At 51.8% G+C, this 20,940-nt stretch overlaps 1 protein-coding gene across 4 annotated transcripts in view; it reads right to left on the reverse strand.

Annotated features, from left to right (window-relative positions):
• LOC142250032 (E1A-binding protein p400-like) overlaps window positions 1-20,940 on the reverse strand; it is a 407,327-nt gene that overhangs the window by 36,282 nt on the left and 350,105 nt on the right. For all 4 annotated transcript variants that reach the window (XM_075322102.1, XM_075322107.1, XM_075322113.1 and 1 more), the window contains exons 48-49: window positions 20,356-20,521; window positions 5,883-6,010 (exon numbers count right to left, since the gene is read on the reverse strand). In XM_075322102.1, the coding sequence (XP_075178217.1) occupies window positions 5,883-6,010; window positions 20,356-20,521 (294 nt within the window). The remainder of the gene's footprint in view (window positions 1-5,882; window positions 6,011-20,355; window positions 20,522-20,940) is intronic.

The raw sequence follows: 20,940 nt of genomic DNA on the forward strand, positions 1-20,940 counted from the left end.
CAACCGCCGCCTGAATGACTTATCTACCTAGGCTGGCGTCTGCCGAAGCGTAGGTATGCATCTGATAATGCTTGGTAAAAGTAAGTAGACTCGACCAGGTGGGTGCCTGACACACCTGCTGAGCCGTAGCCTGGTGCCGTAATGCCCAGGATGCACCCACGGCTCTGGTAGAATGGGCCTTCGGCCTTGAGAGAACCAGAAGCCCAGTAGAACTGTAGGTTTCAAGAATTGGTTCCTCGAGCCCCCGAGCAAGGGTGGATCTGGAAGCTTGCGACTGTTTACGCCGACCAGCGACAAGGACAAAGAGTGCATCCGGGTGGCGCAGGAGCGCCATGCGGGAAGTAGAACCTGAGTGCTCTCACCAGAACCAACAGATGCAAATCTTTCTGAAATTGATGGACTGGACGAGGACACAAAGAAGGTGAGGTGATATCCTGATTGATATGAAAATGGGATACCACCTTAGGGAGAAATTCCGGAACCGGACGCAGAACTACCCTGTCCTGGTGAAGGACCAGGAAGGGAGTTTGTATGAGAGCGTTGCTAGCTCGGAAACTCTCCTAAGAGACGAGACCGTTACTAGAAGGCCACTTCCCGTGAAAAACGGGAAGGGAGACATCCTTCAAAGGCTCGAAAGGCGGCATCTGGAGAGCAATTAGAACCTTGTTCAGATCTCAGGGCTCTAACGGCCGCTTGTACGGAGTGCTGAGAAGACAAACTCCCCGTAGGAACGTGCGTACCTGAGGAAATCGTCGTTTCTGAAAAAATACAGATAGCGCTGAGACTTGTCCCTAAAGGGAACTGAGCGACAACCCATTTTCCTACCTAGATTGCAGGAAGGAAGGAAACATAGACGATGCAACCGGCCAGGGAGAAACACCCTGCGCCGAGCACCGAGATAAGAACATCTTCCACGTCCTGTGGTCAATCTTGGCGGACGTTGGTATGCTAGCCTGTCTCATGGTGGCAACCACGTCCTGAGGTAATCCTGACGACACTAGGTTCCAGGACTCAATGCCACACCATCCGGTTGAGGGCCGTAGAATTCAAATGGAAGAATGGCCCTTGAGACAGCCAGTCTGATTGGTCTGGTAGTGCCCCCGGTTAGCCTACCGTGAGGCACCACAGAACCGAGTACCACAACATCCTCGGCCAATTTGTAGCGACGAGGATGGCGCGGCCGCAGTCGGTCTTGATCTAGCGCAGTACTCTGGGCAACAATGCCAGAGGTGGCACCTAAGGTAGCTGGAACTGCGACCAATGCTGAACTAAGGCGTTTGCCGCCAGAGCTCGATGATTGTGAAACCGTGCCATGAAGCTGGCACATTGTTGTTGTGCCGTGACGCCATTAGATCGACGTCCGGCCTCTGTCAGCGGCGCCAGATCTCCTGAAACCCGTCCGGGTGAGGAGACCATACTCTTTCGGCCACACCTCAGCGACTTAGGAAGTCAGCTTCCTAGTTTCCACACTTGGGATGTGAATTGTGGATATGGTGGATGCCGTGTCTTCCACCCACATCAGAACCTGCCGGACTTCCTGGAAGGCTTGCCGGTTGCGCGTTCTTCCTTGGTGGTTGATGTATGCCACCGCTGTGGAGCTGTCCGACTGAAGTCGGATATGCTTGCTTTCCAGCCGCTGTTGGAAGGATTGTAGGGCAAGATACACTGCTCTGTGTTCAAGAACATTGATCTGAAGAGTGGACTCTTGCTGAGTCCACGTACCCTGAGCGCTGTAGTGGAGAAAAACTGCTCCCCACCCTGATAGACTCGCGTCTGTCGTAACTATCGCCCAGGACGGGGATAGGAAGGACCTTCTTTTTGACCAAGAGGTGAGAAGAAGCCACCACCGTAGAGATTCCTTGGCCGCCTGAGAAAGAACGACGACTCTGTTGAGGGACGTCGACTCCTCGTCCCATTGGCGGAGAATGTCCCATTATAGTGGACGCAGTAAAACTGCGCGAAAGGAACTGCCTCCATTGCTACCATCTTACGTAGGAAGTGCATGAGGCGTCTCAATGTGTGCGACTGGTTCTTAAAGAAGAGCTTGCAGCCCGTAGTGAATGCTGTTTGTCTAGCGGCAGCTTCACTATCGCTGAGAGAGTAAGAAACTCTATGCCTAGATATGTTATCGATAGGGTCGGGGTCGGATCTGACTTTAAAAAGTTGATGATCCACCCAAAACTCTAGAGAGTCTCCAGCGCAACGTTCGGGCAGTGTTGGCATGTTTCCTAAGAGAGTGCCTTGACAAGTAGATCGTCTAAATACGGGACCACAGAGTGACCCTGAGAGTGCAGGACTGTGACTACTGCTGCCCTGACCTTGGCGAAGACCAGTTGGACTGTCGCTAGCCGGAAGGTAGAGCTACGAACAGAGGGTGTTCGTCTCCTATAACGAAGCGTAGAAACGCTAGTGCTCTGGATCAATCGGCACGTGTGGATAAGCATCCTTGATGCCTAATGATGCTAGGAAATATCCTTGGGACCTTGAGGCGATGACATGGCGGAGGGATTCCATCCGGAACCGCCTGGTGTCCACGAGCTTGCTGAGCATTTTTAGATCCAGAACGGGACGGAACGGCCCGTTGTTATAGGTACCGCAAAGAATTTGGGGTAAAAACCGTGACCTTGTTCCTGAAGAGGAACGGGGGTCATCACTCTTTCTGCCTATAGAGTGCACCCTGTTTGCAGAAGAGCAGCGGCCCGGCCGGGAGGTGGAGAAATTCTGAAGAATCGAGTTGGAGGACGAGAAGTGAGCTCTATCCTGTACCCGTGAGACAGAATGTCTCACACTCAATGGTCATTGACCTATGGCAGCTAAATATCGCCAAGGCGGGAGAGCCTGCTACCGACCGAGGCCGCAAGTCATGAGGAAGCCGCCTTGGAAGCGGGTTTTCAGACTGTCGCTTTTTTGGGCGAGACTGAGCCCGCTAAGAATCTTAGCTCCTCTGATCCTTTTGAGTCCACATTGGACGAGGAAAAATGGGACCTGCCCGAGCCTCGAAAAGGCCGAAAACCCCGACTGCCTCTTGCTCTGTTGGGGTTTGTTGTGTCCGGGCTGAGGAAAGGATGAATCCTTACCCCTGGACTGTTTGATGGTTACATCCAACGCTCACCAAACAGTCGGTCAGCAGAAAAAGGCAACTGGTTAGGCAACCTTTTTTTTTTTTTTTTTTTGGAAGCAGAATCTGCCTTCCATTCACTTAACGAGCAGACCAGGCTCTGCTTAAAAACACGGAGTAGCGGAGGCTACCGCCGCACGGTTCGCAGAGTCCAGGACAACCTGAATCGCGTAAGAAACAAATGCAGACATTTGAGAGGTTAAGGATGCCACCTGCGGCACAGATGTACGTGTAACCGTGTCAATCTGTGTAAGACAAGCTGAAATAGCTTGGAGTGCCCCAAGGGAGAGAATGCCGGAGCCAACGGTGCGCCGACAGCCTCATAGATGGCTTTCGACCAGAGATCCATCTGTCTGTCAGTGGCATCTTTGAGTTTGCAGTTCCATCTCCCACTGCAACTATGGATCTAGCTACAAGCCTGGAGATTGGAGGATGCCGCTCGGGACATTGGGTCCAGTCCTTGACCAAGTCAGGGGACAGGGATAACGTGTATCCTAAGCCGTTTGGAGAAGCGCATATCTGGATAAGCGTGGTGTTCCTGGACTGCCTCTCTGAAGGCAGAGTGGTCCAGAAAAATACGTGAAGCTGACTCCTCCACTGGAGGAGCTGTGAGAAATAACCCACATTCTATAGATGGACGCTATAAGATTATTTACTATGGCGTCACAATCAGGTGTATCCAGATTGAGAGCGGTCTCAGGATCAGAATCCTGAGCCGCTACTTCCGCCTCATTACACAGCGAGTCCTTCTGTTAGGACCCTGATGAAACCGAGGCCGCTCATAGCGAGCCCACTTAGGCTGTCTGGGACTGACGTCCGTGCAGAGCCGTGACTCTGGGATGCGTGTGACATTCCCGGAGCTGTTAGTTATTCACACTGAGGGGGGCCATGGATCAATGATTCAACAGTGCCCATATTGTGAGAGACATGTCCGGACTGCTAGGCTTCTAGTATCATAGCCATAGTCTCAGAAAAACTGTCAGTAAATACTGCAGACACCGTCCTCATCCCCTGGCCATTAGTGCATACAATGGGAGTCTATGTACCTGCCGGCCGTATAGCCGTACATGCTGTACCAGCTGTATAGAAAAACATGTGGTTCTGCACCTTTGTTTTACACAGAGAATATGCTGATAACTCCTCCGCATAATCCAGGAGGGTATATACAACGTGCGACCAAACAGTGCAATGTATATAGTACAAGCATATCTATAAGTGCACTTCTGCACTAGTGGGGTTAGCACCACAGGTGCTGCTTAACGCCTGTTGCAGCGATTGTGTGACTATCAGAATGCCAGGGTCTTCCACACTTGTCTCTGTATCGTACAGAAACTGACACTAATGGCTGCCGGTGTCCTTGTAGAAAAGGAAGCCGTGGGCGTGCCTGAGAAAGTGCGGGAATCCGGATTCACAGTGCACACAGTGAGAGGGGTGGAGTATGCAAAACATACTCCAGCTCTCAGCTCTGCTCTATGCAGCGTCACGCCCCTACCCTGACTGTCAGGGCTGTGGGCGGTAACGAAGGGAGACTAGGCCCAGAAGCCGGGGACTCGAGTTAACAGCGCGGCCGCCGTAAAAGCGCGGGCCGCGCTGAAGTCCCCGGCGCACCACAAGTGCCAGCCGCGCCGCAGTTCCAGCGGCCGGCGCGACCGATTCATAGAAGTGGCCAGCGTCCCGCCCCTCTCCTGACTGGCAGGTCTGGGGGCGGGAATGAACGGAAGCAGGCCGCAAAAGCCGGGGACTCTAGTTATCAGCGCGGCCGCCGTAAAAGCGCGGGCCGCGCTGAAGTCCCCGGCGCACCACAAGTGCCAGCCGCGCCGCTGCCAGCGGCCGGCGCGACCGATTCCTGGAAGTGGCCAGCGTCCCGCCCCTCTCCTGACTGGCAGGTCTGGGGGCGGGAACGAACGGAAGCAGGCCGCAAAAGCCGGGGACTCTAGTTATCAGCGCGGCCGCCGTAAAAGCGCAGGCCGCGCTGAAGTCCCCGGCGCACTACAAGTGCCAGCCGCGCCGCAGTCCCAGCGGCCGGCGCGACCAATTCCCATAAGTGAGCCTGCTTCAGCAAAGCTGAATGAGGCCATGGCACAGGCGCCGCAGCGCTGATGTCCCCCGGCGCACTACAACACCCAGCATGCTGCGGTGTGAGCGCCAAATGCACGGGGACACAGAGTACCTTGAGGAAGCAGGGCCATGTCCCTGATGTACTCCGCTCCATCCAGCATCTTCTCCAGGGGCTGTAGATGGAGCACGGTCTCAGTGCCTGGAGACCGGTAAATCCCACTTCACCCAGAGCCCTGTAAAAAGGGATGGGGAAGGAATCAGCATGTGGGCTCCTGCCGCCGTACCCGCAATGGGTACCTCAACCTTACAAACACCTCCGACATACAGTGGGGTGAGAAGGGAGCATGCTGGGGACACTATATGTGTCCTCTTTTCTTCCATCCGACATAGTCAGCAGCTGCTGCTGACTAAAAAGTGGAGCTATGCGTGGATGTGTTGCCTCCTTCGCACAAAGCACAAAACTGGTGAGCCAGTGATCCCACTGGGGGTGTATAGCCAGAAGGGGAGGGGCCTTACACTTTTAAGTGTAATACTTTGTGTGGCCTCCAGAGGCAATAGCTATACACCCAATTGTCTGGGTCTCCCAATGGAGCGACAAAGAAAACAAGTGTAAAATCACGTATCCCCTGGCAACATTCTAGTTTTAAGGGGGGAGAAAAACGCAGCTTGTGAACATACCCTTACAAGGGCTGATTTCAATGCTTACCTTCTGTTGACCCAGCGTGGTCTGTGTCTGTAGAGTCTTCTGCTGTTGCTGGGGCTGTGTAGCGTGATGCTGCTTTAATTTCAACAATGGCTGCATATGTAATGGCTGGGCCATGACAGTTTGCCCCCCTACACAAAAGGATACAATGAAAAATATTTCATAGAAAAGAGTAGCACCAGTAACAAAAAAAAAACCCAAACTAAACTATTTTAATCGCTCATGTTAATTATTATTAAGAATTAAACAATAGTGTACCGAATTTTTGGCAATTAGGTTAAATAGCAAAAAACGATTGTACTCTTCTAAATGGATTAATTATAAAACTAGTTATATTATATATATTATAAAACTCTTCAAAAGAAGGGAATTTTGTTTACTTACCGTAAATTCCTTTTCTTCTAGCTCCAATTGGGAGACCCAGACAATTGGGTGTATAGCTACTGCCTCCGGAGGCCGCACAAAGTACTACACTTAAAAGTGTAAGGCCCCTCCCCTTCTGGCTATACACCCCCCCGTGGGAGCACGGGTCCCTCAGTTTTAGTGCAAAAGCAAGAAGGAGGAAAGCCAATAACTGTTTCAAAAACAAATTCAATCCGATAGACAATATCGGAGAACACAACTTATCAACATGAACAACATGTGCACCCGAAAAACAAATACCCTAAGAAAAAACAGGGCGGGTGCTGGGTCTCCCAATTGGAGCTAGAAGAAAAGGAATTTACGGTAAGTAAACAAAATTCCCTTCTTCTTTTTCGCTCCTAATTGGGAGACCCAGACAATTGGGACGTCCAAAAGCAGTCCCTGGGTGGGTAAAAGAATACCTCGTGATAGGGCTGTCAAGCAGCCCTTTCTTACAGGTGGGCCACCGCCGCCTGAAGGACTTGTCTACCTAGGCTGGCATCCGCCGAAGCGTAGGTATGCACCTGATAATGCTTGGTAAAAGTGTGCAGACTCGACCAGGTAGCCGCCTGGCACACCTGCTGAGCCGTAGCCTGATGCCGTAATGCCCAGGACGCACCCACGGCTCTGGTAGAATGGGCCTTCAGTCCAGATGGAATCGGAAGCCCAGCAGAACGGTAGGTGTGAAGAATTGGTTCCTTGATCCACCGCGCAAGGGTGGATCTGGAAGCTTGCGACCCTTTATGCTGACCAGCGACCAGGATAAAGAGTGCATCCGAACGGCGCATAGGCGCCGTGCGGGAAATGTAGATCCTGAGTGCTCTCACCAGGTCCAACAGATGCAAACCCTTTTCAAATTGGTGAACTGGATGCGGACACAAAGATGGTAAAGTGATATCCTGATTGAGATGAAAGGAAGATACCACCTTGGGAAGAAACTTTGGAATTGGACGCAGAACTACATTATCTTGGTGAAACACCAGGAAGGGAGATTTGCAAGATAACGCCGCCAGCTCTGACACTCTCCGAAGAGACGTGACCGCCACTAGAAAAGCCACTTTCTGTGAAAGCCGAGAAAAAGAAATCTCCTTCATAGGCTCGAAAGGCGGCTTCTGGAGAGCAATTAGAACCTTGTTCAGATCCCAGGGTTCCAATGGCCGCTTGTAAGGGGGAACGATATGACAAACCCCTTGCAGGAACGTGCGTACCTTAGGAAGTCGCGCTAGGCGTTTCTGAAAAAATACGGATAGCGCGGAAACTTGACCTTTAAGGGAGCTAAGCGACAAACCTTTTTCCAACCCAGACTGCAGGAAGGAAAGAAAAATAGGCAATGCAAATGGCCAGGGAGAAACTCCCTGGGCAGAGCACCAAGATAGGAATATCTTCCACGTCCTGTGGTAGATCTTGGCGGAGGATGGTTTCCTAGCCTGTCTCATGGTGGCAACAACTTCATGAGATAAACCTGAGGTCCCTAGGATCCAGGACTCAATGGCCACACAGTCAGGTTCAGGACCGCGGAATTCAGATGGAAAAACGGCTCTTGAGACAGCAAGTCTGGACGGTCTGGTAGCGCCCACGGTTGGCCTACTGTGAGATGCCACAGATCCGGGTACCACGACCTCCTTGGCCAGTCTGGAGCGACGAGAATGGCGCGGCGGCAGTCGGACCTGATTTTGCGGAGCACTCTGGGCAACAATGCCAGAGGTGGGAACACATAAGGTAGCTGGAACTGCGACCAATCTTGAACTAAGGCGTCTGCCGCCAGAGCTCGGTGATCGTGAGACCGTGCCATGAAAACCGGGACCTTGTTGTTGTGCCGTGACGCCATCAGGTCGACGTCCGGCATCCCCCAGCGGCGACAGATCTCCTGAAACACGTCCGGGTGGAGGGACCATTCCCCTGCGTCCATGCCCTGGCGACTTAGAAAGTCTGCTTTCCAGTTTTCCACGCCTGGGATGTGAACTGCGGATATGGTGGATGCTGTGTCTTCCACCCACGTCAGAATCCGCCGGACTTCCTGGAAGGCTTGTCGACTGCGTGTTCCCCCTTGGTGGTTGATGTACGCCACCGCTGTGGAATTGTCCGACTGAATCCGGATCTGCTTGCCTGCCAGCCACTGTTGGAAGGCTCGCAGGGCAAGAAAAACTGCTCTGATTTCCAGAACATTGATCTGAAGGGTGGACTCTTTCTGAGTCCACGTACCCTGAGCCCTGTGGTGAAGAAACACTGCTCCCCACCCTGATAGGCTCGCATCTGTCGTGACCACCGCCCAGGATGGGGGTAGAAACGACCTTCCTTTTGACAATGAGGTGGGAAGAAGCCACCACCGGAGAGAGTCCTTGGCTGTCTGAGAGGGAGACATCCCTGTCGAGGGACGTCGACTTCCCGTCCCATTGGCGGAGAATGTCCCATTGTAGAGGGCGCAGATGAAACTGCGCGAAAGGGACTGCTTCCATTGCTGCCACCATTTTCCCTAGGAAATGCATGAGGCGCCTCAAGGAGTGCGACTGGCTCTGAAGAAGAGATTGCACCCCTGTCTGCAGCGAGCACTGCTTGTCCAGTGGAAGTTTCACTATCGCTGAGAGAGTATGAAACTCCATGCCAAGATATGTTAGTGATTGGGTCGGGGTTAGATTTGACTTTGAAAAGTTGATAATCCACCCGAACCTCTGGAGAGTCTTCAGTGCCACGTTCAGACTGTGTTGGCATGCCTCTTGAGAGGGTGCCTTTATCAGCAGATCGTCCAGATACGGGATCACAGAGTGACCCTGTGAGTGCAGGACTGCTACTACTGCTGCCATGACCTTGGTGAAGACCCGAGGGGCTGTTGCCAGCCCGAAAAGAAGCGCTACGAACTGCAGGTGTTCGCTTCCTATAACGAAGCGTAGAAAACGCTGATGCTCTGGCGCAATCGGTACGTGGAGATAAGCATCTTTGATGTCTATTGATGCTAGGAAATCTCCTTGAGACATTGAGGCGATGACGGAGCGGAGAGATTCCATCCGGAATCTCCTGGTTTTTACGTGTTTGTTGAGCAACTTTAGATCCAGGACGGGACGAAAACGACCCGTCCTTCTTTGGCACCACAAACAAATTGGAGTAAAAACCGTGACCTTGTTCCTGAAGAGGAACGGAAGTCACCACTCCTTCCGCCTTTAGAGCGGCCACCGCCTGCAGCAGAGCATCGGCCCGGTCGGGCGGTGGAGAAGTTCTGAAGAAACGAGTTGGAGGACGAGAGCTGAACTCTATCCTGTACCCGTGAGACAGAATGTCCCTCACCCAACGGTCTTTGACCTGTGACAGCCAAATGTCGCCAAAGCGGGAGAGCCTGCCACCGACCGAGGATGCGGAGAGAGGAGGCTGAGAGTCATGAGGAAGCCGTCTTGGTAACGGTTCTTCCTGCTGTCTTTATTGGGCGTGATTGAGTCCGCCAAGAATCTGAGCCTCTCTGATCCTTTTGAGTCCTTTTGGACGAGGAGAATTGGGACCTGCCTGAGCCTCGAAAGGACCGAAAACCAGACTGACCCCTCCTTTGTTGGGGTTTGTTTTGTCTGTGTTGAGGTAAGGATGAATCCTTACCCTTGGAGTGTTTAATGATTTCATCCAAACGCTCACCAAACAATCGGTCACGAGAAAAAGGCAAACTGGTTAAGAACTTCTTGGAAGCAGAATCTGCCTTCCATTCTCTCAACCATAGGGCTCTGCGTAAAACCACGGAGTTGGCTGACGCCACCGCCGTACGGCTCGTAGAGTCTAGGACAGCATTAATCGCGTAAGACGCGAATGCAGACATTTGAGAGGTCAATGGTGCCACCTGCGGAGCAGATGTACGTGTGACTGAGTCGACTTGCGTAAGCCCAGCTGAAATAGCTTGGAGTGCCCATACGGCTGCGAATGCTGGCGCCAACGACGCTCCAATAGCTTCATAGATGGATTTCAACCAGAGCTCCATCTGTCTATCAGTGGCATCTTTAAGTGCCGCTCCATCTTCTACTGCAACTAAGGATCTAGCTGCAAGCCTGGAGATTGGAGGATCCACCTTGGGACACTGGGTCCAGCCCTTGACCACGTCAGGGGGGAAAGGATAGCGTGTATCTTTAAGCCGTTTAGAAAACCGCTTATCAGGATAAGCGTGGTGTTTCTGGATTGCGTCTCTAAAGTCAGCGTGGTCCAGAAAAGAGCTTAATTTACGCTTGGGATATCTGAAATGGAATTTCTCATGCTGTGAAGCTGACTCCTCCACAGGAGGAGCTGGCGGAGAAATATCTAACATCTTATTGATGGACGCTATAAGATCATTCACTATGGCGTCACCATCCGGTGTATCCAGATTGAGAGCGGTCCCAGGATCAGAATCCTGGTCAGTTACATCCGCCTCATCACCCATAGATTCATCCCGCTGGGATCCTGACCAGTGAGACGAAGTTGAGGGCCCCTCATAGCGAGCCCGTTTAGGGTGTCTGGGACTGTCGTCCGAGTCAGAGTCGTCACCCTGGGGTGCGTGTGACACCCCCGGAGCCCGGAAGTGTTCCAGCTGAGGGGGACCAGGGAGCAATGATTCAACAGTGTCCGTGGTCTGAGTTACTGGTCTAGACTGCAATGTTTCAAGAATTTTAGACATAGTCATAGACAATCTGTCAGCAAAAGCTGCAAACTCCGTTCCTGTCACCTGGACAGCATTCACAGGTGGTACACCCTGGGTCACGTCTAGCAGAGGCCCCGGCTGTGCAAGTGTCACAGGGGCCGAGCACTGCACACAATGGGGGTCAGTGGAACCTGCCGGTAGAGCAGCCCCACATGCGGTACAGGCAGCATATAACGTCTGTGCCTTGGCACCCTTGCGTTTTGCGGACGACATGCTGTTGCCTCCTTGTAATCTAGGAGGGTATATAGCCGAGAATACCAGCGACCGTACAGTGTCAGTATTTGCAAACACAAAATACCAGGTACACAAACGGCACAAGTGGGGGTGAGCCCTTGAGGGCTGCTTACCGCCCGCTGAACAGCGGGTATGAGGCCGTAGAATCCCGTGTCTGGGTCTCCCCGTCTCCCCTCTGCAGCTCAGCGTGCAGGCAGGAATGGCTGCCGGCGTCCTGTGAAGAGGGGCGGACCGTGGGCGTGCCACAGACAAAAGTGCGGGAAACTGCGTCCCCCTGTGCCTAGTGTGAGGGCTGGAGTATGTAAAAAAGACTCCAGCCCTCAGCGCTGATGCTCTGTACAGCGTCCCGCCCTCCTCCTGACTGGCAGGTGCGGAGGCGGGCACGAGACGAACTAGGCCGCAAAAGCCGGGGACTGTAGTAATAAGCGCGGCCGAGATATATGCATGGCCAGCGCGGAAGTCCCCGGCACACCACAAGTCCCAGCCGTGTCACAGTGCGACTGACCCCAGCGGCCGGCGCGACCGTTCGCCCTGGTCTACCCACTCAGCCGAGCTGTAGTGAGGAAATGGCACAAGCGCAGCAGCGCTGATGTCCCCGGCGCACTAACACACCCAGCAATGCTGCGGTGTGCGCGCGTATGCACGGGGACACAGAGTACCTTGACGGAGCAGGGCCATGTCCCTGACGATACTCAGCTCCATATCCAGCGGCTTCTCCAGGGGCTGCGGATGGAGCACGGTCTCAGTGCCTGGAGACCGGTAAAGTCCCACTTCACCCAGAGCCCTAATGGGGGTGGGGAAGGAATCAGCATGTGGGCTCCAGCCTCCGTACCCACCATGGGTACCTCAACCTTAACAAACACCGCCGACAGAAAGTGGGGTGAGAAGGGAGCATGCTGGGGGCCCTAGTATGGGCCCTCTTTTCTTCCATCCGACATAGTCAGCAGCTGCTGCTGACTAAACAGTGGAGCTATGCGTGCGTGTCTGACCTCCTTCGCACAAAGCAAAAAACTGAGGGACCCGTGCTCCCACGGGGGGGGTGTATAGCCAGAAGGGGAGGGGCCTTACACTTTTAAGTGTAGTACTTTGTGCGGCCTCCGGAGGCAGTAGCTATACACCCAATTGTCTGGGTCTCCCAATTAGGAGCGAAAAAGAAATAACTAATATTAATTGCATGATCAGCTGGATCTTTGCATGGCACAAAACACTGTATACTTGGTGCCATCCAAAGACAGAGACCTGCAACACCAGTCCCTTCATTCATAGGCTGCACAAAATATTGCATCTGCATGGTAGAGCTGAAAAAAGTGCAAGTGAAGTGTTTGACTTTGCTTGGAAGAATAATCTATTCTTATTTGCACACATTTGCCATTCCCATTGACTATTAGGATATGTAGGGTATGCACACACAATCAGGACCCACTGCGTCCTGCGTGGCGGGTCCTGACTTGTGGGGCTGCGAGTCTCCTCCACAGGAGACGGCAGCTGCTCGTGCCCATGATCCAGGCTTGGGCAGTTCCGGTCTCTCGCTGTGCTCTCTCGGCAGCAATAAATTGTTTTTGCTGCGGGAAAAACCAGCACAATGGGCTTGGGATTTCTAGAAATCCCATCCACTGTGCTTTTACTGTACATCACAGAGTTTTGGATGCAGTGAAAACATGCTGCATCCAAAACACTGCAAACCCTGAATGTGGGCACGCACCCTTCACTGAAGCTTTCATTTGCATTTGGTGCAGGAATTTTCCAAAGTACTTTTCTAAAAGCAAATCAAAAAGGTCTGTGGAGCCTCTGTTAGGAGTCTCAACCAACACAGAAACCAGCCAGATATCCCTCCGGGAAGGGCCCAGCCAAGGGGTGACTCTTTTTAGGAGACCACCATAACCACCATATTAAGTGTCCCTTTCTGTCTGGAAATTCCTAACAGAGGCTCCACGGACCTTTTTGATTTGCATATTTCCCAGGGGGCAATGTACCTAGGATTTCACTGTGTTGAGAGCCCTCGCTAGCTGCCGGCAGTGTTTTCTTTGGCTGGTCTCCCCGAGATCAGTGATCGTTTTGTTTTACTTTTCTAAACGGTATGCAGCTTCCACTGACTTACAGATTTGCATTTGCATGTTCAGTTTACATGGGCAAATCCTGATAGGTCCCCTTCGGCATCGCAACAAGCAATTTTTTTTCTTTGGGCAGAGGTTTTGGGGTTTTTTCTGCTTACTCCAAGAGCCATTTTTTTTTAATTTATCTGTTGATATATCCTTGTGAGGACTTATTTTTTTTCAGTGAAATTGTGTAAAAATTGCAATTCCAGAATTGTTTCTTTTAGTTTTGTTTTTATGGTGTTGATTTTACTGTAAAAATGACACAATATGTTTCTCTAGGTCAGTACAAAGATGGCAATACCAAACTTGTGTTTTCGTTTTTTTTGTATAAGCTGCAGAAAATAAATTCGAAAAGAAAAAAAAGAGAATTTTGTTTACTTACCGTAAATTCTTTTTCTTATAGTTCCGACATGGGAGACCCAGACAATGGGTGTATAGCTTCTGCCTCCGGAGGACACACAAAGTACTACACTCAAAAGTGTAGCTCCTCCCTCCGGGCTATATACACCCCCTGGATGACAATCTAACCAGTTCAGTGCAAAAGCTGAAGGAGGACATCCACCCATAAGTAGAGATAGAGTAAAACTCGGAAAAACCGGAACCTCTGTCTACAACAACAGCCGGTGAAAACACACGGAACAAAAACTGCCAACAGGCAACAGGGAGGGTGCTGGGTCTCCCATGTCGGAACTATAAGAAAAAGAATTTACGGTAAGTAAACAAAATTCTCTTTTTCTTCATCGTTCCTTATGGGAGACCCAGACAATGGGACGTTCTAAAGCAGTCCATGGGTGGGAAATAAACCAAACTGAGAAGTAGGCAAAACCTAACTTCACAAATGGGCGACAGCCGCCTGAAGGATGCGTCTGCCCAAGCTCGCATCTGCCGAAGCATGAGCATGCACTTGGTAGTGCTTCGAAAAAGTGTGCAGACTAGACCAAGTGGCAGCCTGACAAACCTGCTGAGCCGTAGCCTGGTGCCTGAAAGCCCAGGAGGCACCGACAGCTCTGGTCGAGTGCGCCTTAATCCCTGGCGGAGGGGGCACCTGAGAGCACTGGTAGGCATCGGCGATAGCCGACCTAATCCAACGAGCTAGGGTCGGTTTAGAAGCAGAGAGACCCTTGCGCTGACCCGCGGTTAGCACAAAAAGTGAGGTGCACCGCCTAAAAACGGCGGTGCGTGACACATAGATTCGGAGCGCCCGCACCAAATCCAAGGAATGCAACGCCTTCTCAAAGCGATGCACAGGGGCCGGACAAAGAGAGGGCAATGAAATGTCCTGGTTAAGGTGGAAAGAAGACACCACCTTAGGGAGAAAATCCGGAGTCGGACGAAGAACCACCTTGTCTTGGTGAAACACCAAAAAGGGGGATTCCGAAGAGAGCGCAGCCAAATCAGAAACTCTCCTGAGAGAAGTTATGGCTACTAGAAAAACAACTTTCTGTGAAAGTCTAAACAAGGGAACCTCCCTAAGAGGCTCAAAGGGGGGTTTCTGTAAGGCCGTGAGGACCAGATTAAGGTCCCAGGGATCCAAAGGCCGCCGGTAAGGAGGAATGATGTGAGCTGCGCCCTGCATGAAGGTGCGCACCTGAGCCAGTCGGGCGATACGCCGCTGGAATAATACCGACAGAGCCGACACCTGTCCCTTGAGGGAATTGAGGGACAGTCCTAGCTGTAGACCAGACTGTAGAAAAGACAGGATGGTCGGCAAGGAGAACGGCCAAGGAGCATGGTCGGAAGAGCGACACCAGGACAGGAAGATCCTCCAAGTCCTGTGATAAATCTTGGCCGAAGAAGACTTTCGAGCCTGAGTCATAGTGGAAATGACCTCAGAGGGAATGCCTGAAGCCGTCAGGATCCAGGACTCAAGAGCCACGCCGTCAATCTGAGAGCCGCAGAATTCTGGCGGAAAAACGGACCTTGAGAGAGAAGGTCTGGGCGGTCCGGGAGATGCCACGGCACCTCTACGGACAGGCGGAGCAGGTCTGGGTACCAAGCTCGCCTGGGCCAGTCCGGAGCAATGATTATGACCCGACGGCCCTCCATTCTGATCTTGCGCAGAACCCTGGGCAAGAGAGGTAGAGGGGGAAACACGTAGGCCAGACGGAACTGGGACCAATCCTGAACCAGCGCGTCCGCTGCGAAGGCTTGAGGATCGTGGGAGCGAGCCACGTAAACCGGAACCTTGTTGTTGTGTCGGGATGCCATTAGATCCACTTCCGGAGTACCCCACTTGCGGCAGATTGACCTGAACACTGCCGGGTGCAGGGCCCACTCGCCGCTGTCCACGGTTTGACGGCTGAGATAATCGGCCTCCCAGTTTTCTACGCCTGGGATGTGGACTGCTGATATGGTGGACTTGGAGTCCTCCGTCCACTGGAGGATTCGTTGAACCTCCAACATTGCCAGGCGGCTGCGAGTTCCGCCCTGGTGATTGATGTAGGCAACCGCTGTCGCGTTGTCCGACTGGACTCGAATGTGCCTGCCCGCCAACAGGTGGTGAAAGGCTAGGAGAGCTAGAAACACAGCTCTGATTTCCAGCACATTGATCGAGAGGGCTGATTCGGACGGAGTCCAAGTGCCCTGTGCTCGGTGATGGAGAAATACTGCTCCCCAACCGGAGAGGCTGGCATCCGTGGTGAGGATCACCCAGGACGGAGTCAGGAAGGAGCGTCCCTGTGACAGAGAGAGGGGCCGAAGCCACCACTGAAGAGAGCTCCTGGTCTGTGGCGACAGAGCCACTAGCCTGTGCAAGGAAGAGGTCCGCTTGTCCCAACAACGGAGAATGTCCAGCTGCAGGGGACGCAGATGGAACTGGGCAAAGGGAACTGCTTCCATTGACGTCACCATCTGACCCAGCACCTGCATGAGGTGCCTGATGGAATGACGGCGGTGCCTCAGCAGAGAGCGCACCGCCAGCTGAAGGGACTGCTGTTTGACTAAGGGCAACTTCACAAGTGCCGGCAGAGTCTCGAATTGCATCCCTAGGTACATAAGTCACTGGGTCGGGGTCAGAGTGGACTTGGGCAGGTTGACAAGCCACCCGAACTGAACGAGCGTGGCGAGAGTGAGCGAGACACTCCGCTGGCAGTCTGCACAGGATGAGGCCTTGACTAGAAGGTCGTCCAGGTAGGGGATTACTGCCAACCCCTGGAGATGCAGGACCGCAACCACTGCTGCCATAACCTTGGTGAAAACACGAGGGGCCGTGGCTAACCCGAAGGGGGGGAGAGCCACGAATTGGAAATGTTCCTCTCCGATTGCAAAGCGTAGCCAACGCTGGTGTGAGACCGCGATAGGCACGTGCAGATAGGCATCTCTGATGTCGATGGATGCTAGAAAATCTCCTTGGGTCATTGATGCAATGACCGATCTCAGAGATTCCATGCGAAAACGCCGCACCTGAACATGCTTGTTGAGAAGCTTGAGATCCAGGATGGGCCGGAAGGAACCGTCCTTCTTGGGGACTAGAAAGAGGTTTGAGTAGAAACCTCTGAACCGTTCTCGGGCGGGAACCGGAACAATTACACCGTTGGCCTGCAGGGATGCCACAGCCTGAGAGAAGGCGGCGGCTTTGGAGCAGGGGGGGGGGGGGGTGGACAGAAAAAATCTGTTTGGCGGGCTGGAAGAAAATTCTATCCTGTAGCCGTGGGAGATGATATCCCGCACCCACTGATCGGAGACGTGTTGAAACCACACGTCGCCAAAGTGGGAGAGCCTGCCACCGACCAAGGACGTTGCTGGCGCAGCCAGATAGTCAAGAGGGGGCTGCCTTAGTGGCAGCGGCTCCTCCGGACTTCTGAGGACGCGGCTTCGCGCGCCAGATGGGTTTACGATCCTTGGCTGCGGTCGTGGACGAGGCTGAGGGCTTAGAGGATGACCAGTTAGAGGAACGAAAGGAACGAAACCTCGATTGGTTCCTGTCCTGGACAGGTCTCTTGGCTTTAGTTTGTGGCAAGGAAGTACTCTTCCCGCCAGTAGCTTCCTTAATTATTTCATCCAGTTGTTCACCAAACAGCCGGGACCCAGCAAAAGGGAGACCCGCAAGGAACTTCTTAGAAGAAGCGCCTGCTTTCCACTCTCGAAGCCATAAGATCCTACGGATCGCAAGAGAGTTAGCGGAGGCCACCGCCGTGCGGTGAGAAGCCTCCAGAATGGCAGACATGGCGTAGGATGAAAAAGCCGAAGCTTGAGAAGTTAAGGCATCCATCTCAGGCATAGAGTCCCTGGTGAGGGAATGTATCTCCGCCAGAGAGGCAGAGATTGCCTTAAGAGCCCACGCTGCCGCAAAAGACGGGGAGAACGAGGCCCCTACCGCCTCATATACAGACTTGGCCAGAAGGTCAACCTGGCGGTCAGTGGGATCCTTAAGAGAAGTGCCATCGGCCACCGCTACGACTGTGCGGGCTGAGATTCTAGACACCGGAGGGTCTACCTTTGGTGACTGAGCCCACTCCTTCACCACATCTGGTGGAAAGGGAAAACGGTCATCAGAACTACGCTTCGGAAAACGTTTGTCAGGACAGGCCCTGGGCTTAGTGACAGTGGCCTGAAAACTGGAGTGGTTAAAAAACGTACTCCTAGCTCTCTTAGGTGAGGCAAACTGATGTATCTCTACCAGAGAGGCTTGTTCCTCTGACACTGGTGGATTGAGGTTCAGTACGGAGTTAATGGACGCAATCAAGTCACTAACATCCGCATCACCCTCAGACAAGGCAATGGGGTACATAGAGGAAGCGTCTGAGCCCACAGTAAAAGTATCCTCCTCGCCCTGCACCTCGGCTCGTGAATCAGAGCCGTGGGACGAGGAAGGAGAAGGGTCCCTGCGTCTCCGTTTAGGAGGACGGGGTCCTAAAACATGCTCGGAGAGCTCTGCAGAGCTCGGGGCAGCAGAGGCGCCCTGAGAAGGGGGCTGATGCATGGTCAGCAGTGTCCGGGACAGCTGTCCCATGGAGTCGGCAAAAAACTGGGAAATAGCTCTGGAAAAAGATGCTACCCAAGCCGAGGGATCAGCCACCGGGGCTGGAGCGGCCGGAGGAACCCCTGAGGAGGCTCCAGGCTGAGGGACCACCATGTTAGAGCAGGCATCACAATGTGGGTATGTGCTTGGCTCTGGCAGAATGAGCTTACATGCAGTGCATATAGCGTACAGCTTTGCAGCCTTGCTCCTAGTGACAGACATGCTGCTGAGGTGGAGGCTCTGCAGCAAGAATACACTCCTGTAGAATGCCCTGAGAGTGTATAATAAAAAGCCCACAACCAGAGGTTGTGGCTTACCAGACCGCTCTCTGTGTGCCCTCCGGATTCCACAGCTCGGACCCCCAGTGAAGCGTCAGCCTTCCTAAAAAGCAGCAGCAGCAGCATCCAGCGCCGATCAGTGTGAGAACGCTGAGAAAATGGCGCTGGAAGGAGGAGGGGGGCGAGGATTAGCCCAAGAGCGGGAAACCGGAGGGCCAAGGAGAGATACAGGGGAGGGAACAGCTCCTCAGATAGGAGTGTCCTCCCCTCTGCTGGCCGGCCGGTGGGCGGCGCCACACTATTCCCCTGCATGAATGACATGCAGGGGAAGCTGAAAACGAAACTAGGCCCAAACTGAAGCCGGGGCCTAGATTTTAACATGCGGCCGACGAGCAGGCACCCTCGGCGCGGTTCTGAGGAAAAAAACCCCAGAACCGGCCGGAAGTTACAGTAAAGACAAAAGACATGCTCTCCCCTCAATAAAAGTACCCGGGACCCCTGAAAAACGTCTCAATACTTAGCTTTGAGACGCAGGGCCATGTCCCTGAGGGAAGGTTAAACGCTCCGTCCAGCAGGAACCTGACAGGGCTGCGGATGGAGACCGGTCTCCTGCAAAGCAGAGAGGACCGTGATGGCTCCCACTTCAAACCAGAGCCTGAAAAGGATGTTGAAGGAGCGCGGCATGTGAAGGCTCCAGCCTTGTAAAGTCAACCTTAACAGCACCGCCGACACAGTGGGGTGAGAAGGGACATGCCGGGAGTCCAGACTGGACCCGCTTTTCTTCCATATCTTTAAAATTAAAATCTTAAAAAAGAAAAATCAGAGAATGCATGTGTGTGTGTGCCTCCTGAAACACAAAGCATTGAACTGGTTAGATTGTCATCCAGGGGGTGTATATAGCCCGGAGGGAGGAGCTACACGTTTGAGTGTAGTACTTTGTGTGTCCTCCGGAGGCAGAAGCTATACACCCATTGTCTGGGTCTCCCATAAGGAACGATGAAGAAAAACAAATGTTTGCTTGTGTTACCATGTTCGCATTTTTCAGTTAATAAAGCTGTGTAAGGCTTGTTTGTTTTTTGTGCCCTGAGCTGTTTTTATAGATACCATCTTTGAGCACATATGATCACTTTGTATTGTATTTTTTTCAGTGTTGTGGCAAACGAAAAACCCTTTAAAAGGTGTTTAAACATTTTTTTCTCATTATGCCATTTGGAGATCAGGTTAATTCATTTTATATATTGATAACTTTCACTATTACAGATGTGGATATACCGAATATGTGAATTTTTTTATATATTTTTTTCTTTTATGTTTAATGGGGGAATATGAGGGTGATCATATAGATATAATTTTTTAACTTTTATTTTTTTTTAAACTTTATTTGGTAGTCCTCCTAGGGACTCTCAGTATTACAGAATATAGCAAAAAATCATGGTCACCTATGAATAACACAGCCATCATCTGCCAGTAATAATGCAGGCTCAGTTTCTGAGCCTATTTTAAAAGATTCCAGACATTATGTAATATGTCATATGCTGGGAAGGGTTAACCAAACTGTTATAGGCTGTTTAGTTAGTATACACATTGCTTATACACAAGCAATACTGGTTCATTTGCTAAATGAATTGTCTGAGACAGTCTAAAATGTACAGTGAACGCCGAAAGCTTTAAAAATGCTTAAAAAAAATTGGTGTTAAAACAGTATACTAGTTTCCACCTTTCATAGCAAAGCAATACTCACTGTCAAACAACAAAGACTGCTTGCAACAATTATTGTAACTTTCATACACAATAATGGTTCAAATAAAAATTAGTTCTAAAATAAAAATGTTTCACAATATTTTCTTTCCATCCTATTTACCTGCTGCTTTCTGGGGTTGATTGATAGAAACACTGATCCCTGCTACTGTAACTGGAAGGGTAGTGACACCGCCAGATGAGACAACAGCAGACACCACTGGTGGCTTGGCCAAAGCCACTTGTGCCGGTTGCCCTGGTTGGGCTTGGATCTGTCCTTGAGCCTGCAACTTAGAATTAAAAAGAGTATAACAGTTAAAAAAACAAAAAAAGAAAAAAAAAAAAACCCCCAAAAAATCGATTTGAGATAATCATAATAAAATCTTTCTTGAAGTCTTCATTGGGGACACAGGAGACCATGAGGTATATGCTGCTGCCACTAGGAGTCTAACACTATGCAATAAAGTTAGTTCCTCCCCAGTAGTATACACTCACCAATTAGCAAAGAGATAATCAGTCAGTGAGAAAGCAGTTGGAGGAGCAAAAGTAAAGTAAGAACACATTGAAGACATGTACTTAACCAGCACAACTTAATACAAGGGCAGTTGCTGTGTCCCCCAATGCTCAAAGAAAGATTTTACAGTGAGTACCCAAACTCTTCTTTTCTCTATCGCTTCACTGGGAGACACAGGAGACCATGGGACATCCT

The sequence above is a fragment of the Anomaloglossus baeobatrachus genome, chromosome 1 (assembly GCF_048569485.1).
Source record: "Anomaloglossus baeobatrachus isolate aAnoBae1 chromosome 1, aAnoBae1.hap1, whole genome shotgun sequence".
Taxonomy (NCBI): Eukaryota; Metazoa; Chordata; class Amphibia; order Anura; family Aromobatidae; genus Anomaloglossus; species Anomaloglossus baeobatrachus.